The sequence below is a fragment of the Sycon ciliatum genome, chromosome 8, assembly GCF_964019385.1.
Source record: "Sycon ciliatum chromosome 8, ocSycCili1.1, whole genome shotgun sequence".
Taxonomy (NCBI): domain Eukaryota; kingdom Metazoa; phylum Porifera; class Calcarea; order Leucosolenida; family Sycettidae; genus Sycon; species Sycon ciliatum.
This window is the reverse complement of record NC_088650.1, coordinates 28,117,642-28,127,375: the sequence shown is the minus strand read 5'-3', so window position 1 is coordinate 28,127,375 and position 9,734 is coordinate 28,117,642. Positions and strand designations below refer to the sequence as shown.

The 9,734-nt window shown below is 50.1% G+C and overlaps 1 protein-coding gene across 1 annotated transcript; it reads right to left on the bottom strand.

The window, feature by feature from the left end:
* Window positions 1-7,820: 7,820 nt before the first annotated feature.
* Window positions 7,821-8,882, bottom strand: LOC135823674 (salivary glue protein Sgs-3-like). Its single transcript, XM_065336522.1, has one exon. It carries the CDS (start codon window positions 8,880-8,882, stop codon window positions 7,821-7,823), a length of 1,062 nt encoding a protein of 353 aa, XP_065192594.1.
* Window positions 8,883-9,734: the final 852 nt, after the last annotated feature.

Here is a 9,734-nt window from a genome sequence, read left to right as displayed (position 1 = left end):
GCCTCACTGGTCTTAATTGGCTGGTCCGGTGTTCAATTTAACAATGTAATTGCCAGGTATCTTTAAACAGGTGACGAGGCGACAACAGTTTGATAATCGCGATGAAAAGGACCAGCTGAATCGACATGTATACTGGTTTTATTGTACTTCGAAGAAAACACGGATCATGCCAGTGTCAGATCCAGCGATCTTTACAGGGGGTTCCAGTATAGTCAAAAACTGAATAGCTGATACATGTACATGGACACGCATATGGTTGCCAGTACGAAATTTATGGGGTTCCGTGGAACCCCATCCTGGATCCGCCCCTGTATGCCAGGTATATCTTTAAGTTTTAGTATACTGAACTGTGGTGCTATGACTTTGGGGCAGCTATTTTAGGAGAAAGTGGCTGCTCCTGAAACTGGAGGTCATGCTTTCTGCCTGTGGATTGACACTTGACTGACTCACGACTGTTTTCTGGAGGACAGCAGTGTCATGTCTAACCTTGCACTTGGCAAACCTGCAGCAAAGCACCACTGACCTTCTGTTCAATACAGGTGTTTCCGTGAATCAATCGCTCCTCAACAGTAGGCTAATGAAACGTCTGCTCCCGGCAGAGCATTTGAGGGAGTAGGGATACTCGCTTCCCCTAGCCCGTCAATAAGCGAACAGCTGTTGGGGAATCACTAAAAAAACTAAAATTATAAAATTATACAAAATACAATTACATGTACACCATAGCTCAGTGGTTAGAGCATCGCTGGCTACAAGCGAGGGTTCCTGGTTCAAGTCCTGGTGGTGACAGTCAATTGTTTCTTAAGATGACGCCGCAGATAGCAGTTCAACTAAATACAACGCCACATGATCAGCCGATGCTGGAAGATAATTAAGACTTTTCCCGTTTGTGTCTTTCCCTCAAAACCAGTGAAAATACAATGACTTAGTAGTAACCGTTACAATGACCGTCCGTTATGAATCATGACTAGCTCTATTTCTCAGTGCTTTTACTACAGTGTGAGTAACTTTGTATGACGGACGTCGTATACATGATTGTAAGTTCTGACTTTAATGAAGTCCGCATATATTTATTATGTGTAAAGGTCATATGGCCTGGGGGAAGAGGAAGGCGGGATGGGTTGGTTTGAAATAATTGACTTCTCTGTAAAATGCCTCTGTCTACTTCTAGAAGACTCCGCGAATAACCACTTCCATTGTGGAGTAAGTTGAACAATAATACTTCGAAGTATGATAATTATTGCTTTGCACAGATGCGGACTTGCTTATCACAACGGACTGTTACCATGGCTACTCCCACCAAACTAAGCATGGTTTGAATTCAAAATTATGTTTGCTCACCGTATTATCTCTAATATCCCGTATTTCCTCAATTAATAGGGCTTGAAAGTGATGACGTCAAAAACGGCCTGGGAGTAGTAAATTGACATCAGATTTCTATTTTGGATCCACTAAGGTGTGACTTTGCTATTGCCTCTGTATGTGGGTGCATAGCAACCCACTCATGTCGTATGCAGGTGCAACTTTTACTTCGCCACCAGTTGTCACCCCGCCCCCACTAGCCAAATCAGTCAATTTCACTTGCAACATCACCTTGCTGTGAGTGAGACCGCTTGAAATGTGCTTGGATCCATACAAAAACTGGATCCAGGTGGATCCAGTTTTCGAATTTTTCAAATTGTTGCTATGCCATTGCTATGGAGTGACGTAGCACTTTCAAGCCCTATAGACCCGGTCTTTGGTTTTTTGAAGAGGGTTGGACCCCGGTCTCTTATTTGGGCATGGTCCATTATTTGAGCACGGTCCACTATATTTTCATCGGCACAATCCACCAAAATCCACCATTTCCAGCGATGTGCCGATGAAAATATAGTGGACCGTGCTCAAACAATGAAAGAAAGCACTAGCCACTACAAAAAATTGTAGTTGCGCAACCTAAAATCGCGTCCTTTTTTGATCCACCACGTGCTTTCTTAGTGTGCATGCGCAAAGCGATGAACTCAAATAAGAGACCGGGTCTCTTAGTCGGGCATGGTCTACCATTTTTCCGTGAGGCCTCTAGGAGGGTCTACTATTTGAGCATGGTCCATTATTTAATCGAGGAAATACGGTAAGCACAGTCTCCAATAATAGAACACCTTGGGGCGGTGCTCAGTCTCCATTATTTATGAGCACATGTCTATCGGTACATGGTAAAATGCATGTACAGTATTATCTCTTAAATGCAGTACCGGCGAAAAAACCCTGAAATGTGTGTGTCTGACATGAATTTGGCATGGCAACATGCCTCTGAAATGAGGTTGCAATAATAATGGAACAGTCTCCAATAAAGGAACGTCTAGCACGGGGCGGAGGTACATTGAAAAAATAAAGGACCGTGCTTATATCGGAGATAATATTGTTGTGCATCAGAAACGTTGACCCGTAGTCTAGGTTCTTCTTTGTGTTCGCTATTTCTATGTTACATTGGCAGTTCTAAGCCTTTGTGACTTCGTGCCACTTGCCTGCGTTGTTTTTTAGCACGCATTGACCCCAGAAATGATAATTGTTCATGTGCTGATACAATCATGACCTTGAAGTACTCGATGGGATTTTGAAAAGTGAGGCACGCGTTTTTCGGGCTCTCCTTTTTTCCCCTTTTTTGCAGCCCAGCCGGCATCAGGCCGGACTGGAAGTAGACTAGATCAGTGATTAGAAGTAGAGTAGTGTCGGAAACTTGCCATGCCCGGAGCTACCACGAGAACTAACTCTCGTGTATCAGCCTTGACTGAATCTGAGACGAAAATGTTGGGCTCCCTGCCTAGTATCGAGTCGGATGTATCGGCAGTGCTAAAAAGTCTGGCCGCACTTGTCTCCGAGGCCGCCGATCGCGAGGATCGCCTGAACAATAGGTTCGATGAGCTATCCAGACAAGTATCTGAGCTGAAGGAGGAGGTAGCTTCTCTCAAAGAATCCGCCATTGCCGCGGCGAAAGCTCCTCAGCCATGCCAGCCAGGACGTACTACGAACCCTGACCGTACCCGTACTGACCCCCGCACAGCCTGCAGGCAGTGTAGCATGAGTGCGAGTACGAGCAGTTCTACCAGCTACAGCAGCGCGCTGAACCAAGGTCCAGCATCCGATGCGCCCCGTACTGAATTTGAAAATGATGCTCGCCCAGCAGCCAGCCCTGGCCACAATGTGGACAGCGTGAGCGAGAGTGACGCGGATGACGGTTTTCAGCAGCCACGGAGACGAAAGCGCAACAAGAGCACAAAGGTGTTGCAGCCCATCTCCGACGATGCATGGAAACGAATTGCAGATGAGCCCCACAGAGCGAAGAGAGCTGTCGTGTATGTTGGTAACCTCAGCAGGGAGACAACTGAAGACCGGTTACGCGAATTTGTTGATTTGCGTAGCAAGGCCGTCAACTCCGACACACCAGTAGTGCTCCACACATGTAGCATGCATGTCAATGCTAGCGGCTGCATGTCTGCAAGAGCGTTTGTGGATGCCAGCTCCCTGCATATCCTGCTGGCTGCCAACTTCTGGCCAAGGCCACTTTATTGCAGGAGGTGGACCTTCCACACATCCGACACTCACAAGACAGTACCAGGGTCAGCTCAGCCTGGCTGCCCACCAACTGACACGCCAGAGACATCCCCATCCCTGCCCAATCCACTGCAAAGCGCAGGTAGCAACAAAAGCAGCGGCGCAGATACTGCAAGCAACAACAAAAGCAGCAGCGCAGATACTGCAAGCAACAACAAAAGCAGCAGCGCAGATACTGCAAGCAAGCAACAATGAAAATCCTCCTTACAAATGCTGGTGGAATCATGTCCAAATTTGGAGAGTTTCAACACGCGCTTGTATCCTCCAAAGCTGATATCGCTGTTGTTACTGAAACCAAGATCACCGCAGAGAAATTCTGCCTTCACGAGTCAGCCATCCCAGGGTACTCCGGCCCTCTCCGGCGTGACAGGACTAAACATGGTGGTGGCATAGCAATCTGGATACGCAGCCCATTGGCGTACCATCATCTAGATCAGTACGACTCATCTGTTCACGAAGTAACTTGGCTCACAGTGCAGTCTGCCCATCATGGTAAGATAGTGCTGGGTGCTGTATACAGGCCAGGATCCGCCTCAGACACTGATATCTCAACACTTGAGCACCTCGATGGCATCCTGGATAGCGTCAGAAAACACGGCACCCACACCATGCTGGTCGGAGACTTCAATGTCCACAACACGGCTTGGCTCGGCAGCTCTAAGACCACCCGTGCAGGGGAGTACATGGAGGAACTAAGCGCTGCCCACAGCCTCATGCAGCATGTCCAAGAACCAACCCGAGGTCTCAACACCCTGGACTTAGTGCTCTCTGACTTCACTGGTACTGTGGCCACCGGTATCTCGCCGCCGATAGGAAGGTCAGACCATTGTGTTGTCCACGCTGTGCTCGCTCAAGCCCCGCTAGGAAATGAGCCAAGCACACGGAGGCGTGTGTGGCGATATGGCCAAGCCGACTGGAACAGACTGCGTGCCCACTACCGTCGCATTGCCTGGGCAGCTGAGTTTCCAGAGGACCCAGAGGAAGCATGCAGCCTTGTTACTAGGCACATCGTGTCTGGGATGCTGCAGTTTATTCCCCACAAGATGCTGGAAACAAGGCCGTCCGATCCGAGCTGGTGGACACCAGAATGCACTGAGGCTCAACGTGCCAAAGAGAAAGCGTGGAAGGCCTGGCGTCACCAGGGGCCCAGCGAATGCCTGAAGCAATCGTTCATGACAACTGTCACTCAATCTATTACAACCCAACATCGTGCACAACAAGCTGAAGAGCAGACAGTCCGAGAGCGTCTCACACGTGGTTCCATGAGAGACAAGGACTGGTGGAGGAATGTCAAGCGCGCCGCCGGTCTGGGTAGGACTACAGACGAGCCAACACTCACTGATGCTGACGGGCACGAGCACAGTACATCGAAAGCCAAGAGCGAGTGCCTTGCTAGATTCTTTGCTGATAAATGTAGCCTTGGGGATAATGACATCGACAATGCTGAGTTACCAGCAACACCCCGCACTACCACTCCGGGCCTGCAGCGCATCCGCTTCCGCGTCTCTGAAGTCCAACAGTGCCTGAAGCGTCTCAACACATCCAAATCCACTGGTCCAGATGAGATCCCAGGACGAGTACTCAAGGAGTGTGCAGCTGAACTAGCACATCCGCTGGCTAGATTGTTTCGCCTGTGTTTTGCAAATGGAGTCCAGCCCCAATCATGGAAAATTGCCCGTGTCGTTCCAGTGCACAAGAAAGGACCCAAATCCATGATGAAGAACTACCGGCCTATATCTCTCCTGACGATCATCTCTAAGATCATGGAAGGTATCATCAATCGGCAGCTTGTGAACCACCTGGAAACCCATCAACTCTTCTCCTCGTCCCAGTTTGGCTTCCGACGTGGACTGGGCACAAGTGACCTACTGACGGCTCTCCAGCATTCCTGGGCCACTACCCTGGCTGGCGGCGGTCTTGTGCATGCCCTGGCAGTTGATATTGCCGGGGCATTCGACAAGGTTTCCCACCCAGGTGTCCTTGCGAAGGCACAGCAATGTGGCATCCACGGCCAACTCCTGGCTTGGCTAAGGTCGTATCTCCATGACCGAAAACTGACTGTAGTTGTTGGCGGTCAGTCCTCCCCACTGTTCCCGATCAAGGCTGGAGTGCCCCAGGGTAGCCTCCTAGGTCCCACTCTTTTCCTGTTATATGTAAACGATGCAGAACAGTGTTTAGCCCCAGGCTCCAGTCTAGCTGTCTATGCGGACGATACAACACTCTATGCCCTAATCAGAAACCCAGATACCATCGCTGCTGCTTGCAATAGCCTCCAAGCATCTATTGACCGCCTTCAGACTTGGGGTGCCCAATGGAAGATAAAGTTCGAGCCATCAAAATCTCAGGCAATACTTCTTGACCGCCACAGACCATCCCTGGATGTCCCACAGCTCACATTTGATGGCATGCAGGTGCCTGAGAGCCCTCAGCTCAAGCTGCTAGGAGTGTTATTTGACAGTACTCTCTCCTTCCGGGCCCACATCTGTTCCCTTGCCGTTAGAGCCAACCAGCGACTCGGCCTGCTCCGAAAGGCATCTCGGATCCTGGACAGTGCAGGGCGCCTAACTGTGTACAAAGGATTTGTACGGCCTATAATGGAGTACGCCCCTCTCGTCTGGGCGAGTGCGGCACATTGTCACCTCCATCAGCTGGACCTGGTCCAGCGTCGAGCCATGAAGGTTATTGGCCCCTCATTGCTCCCCAGCCTGGCAATCCGAAGGCATGTTTACGGGCTGTGCTACCTGTATAAGCTGCAATGCATACCAGGTCCAGCTCTGCTTACCAACATGGTACCTCCCCCAGCAAGAGTTAACGCTGCACCCCGGACGCGCCGGCAACGCCAGTCCCTCGGTGGCCACTCTTTCCAACTCGCAACTCCTCTGCCAGCCTCCAGTCCAGAGTTCATCCGCCGCTCCTTCCCATACTTTGTCCTGGAGAGCTGGAACACACTGCCTGCCCCAATCCTCGCCGAACGCCCAACTCTCAAGAAATTGCCGACATTCAAGACCAAGGCCTACCACCACCTCCGCCAGACCAATTGGCTATGGGCCACTGAAGTCCACCAGCACTGAGAATAACCGGTTGTCTCTATTATTATCATTTTCTGTCTCTCTCTCTCTCTCTCTCTCTCTCTCTCTCTCTCTCTCTCTCTCTCTCTCTCTCTCTCTCTCTCTCTCACTCTTCCTCTCCTGGGAAGCTCCTCATGCTCATTCTCCCTTTCTCTGTCCATTTCCCCTTCCTGATGCGTAGACCAACTGTTGAACCCGAGACCACTAGGTCGGGGGAGGTTGACCTACCTCATCGGCACGCATGCCACGCTCCTCTGTGTTGTCAAAGTTCGCTTGTCCACTTTTGTCTACCTCCCCTTTTATGTTGCTGGCCAGTGCTTTGTAGTAAAAAAAAAAAAAAACATGTACACGGTGTGGTGCTTAGGACAACCTGAAATATTAATTACGCAAAACGCAGTTTCAAGTCACTGCAGCCCCATACCGGAAAGTACAACACAAAGGTCACAAGGCATAATAGTCGCCTCCGGCACCGACACGAGTGCCGCTCCTGGTGTCTATACGTGTATAGAACACAGAAAAGGGTATTTCTGTAAGCTAGCATTTTCTTCGCCTCCAAAGAGGTTCGAGTTACCTGTATAATTATTATAGCTGTTCACTGCTTTTGCCAGTTTTGGTATGACAATGATACTGGTACAGGATGGATATAATTATCATCGGGTACCGTGGATACAGCTTTGAAAGCAAATTGAAAAGGATGAGTAAATATACGAGTGCAGTAACAACTAACAAGGGCCGAAGCTAATAATTGTTTTGATGTTTGCTGTAAAGCTGTCGTCGGCATGTTCCCTATGAGGCATAAAACATCATGTTGCTGCATGGAAATTGCATGCTTTTACAGCATTCTTTAATACAGTGTACAAAGTCATGTACATCAGTGCATTGGTGTGTGGACATCTTGATTAGGGTACATTGTATGCCGTTCATGTAACAGCCAGTTTCTTTTTCAGCAGCGGTGACCTCCCTGCTTCTTGGCTACTTGACTCTAGCCGTGACAACGCTCCAGCACGCGGCGTTGTGGCCAGTCTAGTAGAAGCAGCAATTCAGATGTATTGTTCTAATATTGACCATTACTCCAAAGAGCTTCTGCATCTGCTGAGCTGGTGGTGAGCAATTGCCAGGGCCAGGACAACTCTACTGCGTGTATTTGCCCTGGTGCTAAATTAATCACGGCGGCGCGATGTCACCCTGCCCCGGGAAGAATGGGCCGAAGAAGTCCAGGAACCCCGCGGTGGTTGCTGCCTCTGTTGTGGGTAATTCTGTGCTGGTTATTCGTATTGTTGTAGTTGTGATTACTTCGGTTGTTTCTTGCGGAGTGGTTACTACGGTCGTGGAAGTGGTGGCAGCTCTTGATGTTGGAATGTATTCCGTAAGTTCAGTTGGCTCGGCGAGGATGAGTTCAGGCTCGGTGGGCGGTTGTGTCGTGGGCTCTGTTGTCGGTACTGGCGCCTGGGTTGTCGCTTGTGTTGTGGGCGCCTGGGTTGTGGCTTGTGTCGTGGGCGGCTGGGTTGTCGCTTGTGTCGTGGGCGCCTGGGTTGTCGCTTGTGTCGTGGGCGGCTGAGTTGTGGGTCGTGTCGTGGGCGCTTGCGTTGTGGGTGTCTGGGTTGTCGCTTGTGTCGTGGGCGGCTGAGTTGTGGGTGCCTGGGTTGTCGCTTGTGTCGTCGGAGGCGGAGTGGTTTGTTGCGTTGTTGGAGGCGGTGTTGCAGGAGGCTGAGTTGTTGGCGGCGGAGGCGGTGGAGGTGGCGGAATCCTTACTGTTGCGATCTCTGCAGTTTGCACATTTGCCACGTGCGCCAGCAGGATTTCGGGCTCGGGCGATGTGCGCAGTTCTACTGGAGCTGTTGACACAATGTCCACAAATACAGGCTGGGGACCTCTGGCTGGGACAAATGGAGGGTCGCTCGGATCATCACTGTCGTCTTCAGAGCTGTCTTCCTCGGAGGTTTCCCCGTCCCGCGAATCGTAATCCTCTACATCGTCTTGGGTCATGTCCACCGCCACATCAGAATCAGTACTCCACGGTTCGCCAGGTGACTCTCCGGCACTTTCACCAAAGTCATTATCGGTATCTTGGACAACGTCTACCGACACTACATCCTCGAAATCCTCACGCTGACTAAATGGACCACCGTCCCACACATACCCCGCTGGTAGAGGTATGCAGTTAACTGAAATATGCAAAGAGGTGAACAGCAAGACAAGAAAGGTGCAGGAGCGTACAGCAACCATTCCTAAATCACCTCGGAAGCGCCAACTCCGTGCCTTACTAATCGGACCGTTAACTCTTCTCCAAGAAAACTTCGATCGAAATCACGACTCGTAATGAAGCAGCTAACTATTGTGCACCAATACCTTTAAGGCCTGGGGTCGCGGTGGATGCGAATGATCGTGGACTGCCCCACATCTAGACAGTGGCAGGGCAAGCACACCCAAGTAACGAGACACAAGTAGCTAGTTGTTTTGAGTACCTAGCGCAGAACGTATCCGTCACCCGTGGACGAAATCTACGTCTTACTGACTACTCCCCAGAGTCTAAACACCTTCCCTGCGTGTAAGTATTTTGCTTCTTACAATAAAAGACAACCTGTAGGGCAGTGAGGGTGATATGCTCACACATCCACTGCTGTACTAGTCCATCTCATATCGGCATGACCAGTAGCAACATGTTGAAAACATAGTGCCTTCAACATAGTTCAACATTCTGATACTGCTCGCACGACCTCTATGAACAAGCTCAAGGCCCTATCGTCGAACGTGAGCACGGATATGGTCTGAGATCACAAAAGGCCATCATATTCAAGTTTGGATGTGGGGTTGCGGGTACCGTGGCGAGGTTCTTTAGTCAATGAGAGCAGTAAGCTGCCGAAGCCTTTAACATGTTGACACGTTCTATACGAAGAGGAAGTGCACGGTGAACTACAAGAGACTTGTTCGCACTTCCTACACAGTCAGAAAGGGTCAAACTGTTATGAACAATGCACGCACGATCCTGTTGTTCGAGAACAAAGTGCTCTCCTAGCTACTGTGTTTCAGTGCTGAGACACTCAGTGGTGGTATTTGGGGCAGGTGTTGCAGACAGTT

Coding starts and splice junctions, on each gene's coding strand:
- LOC135823674 (XM_065336522.1), bottom strand. CDS start 8,882: ATGGTTGCTGTACGCTCCTGCACCTTTCTTGTCTTGCTGTTCACCTCT.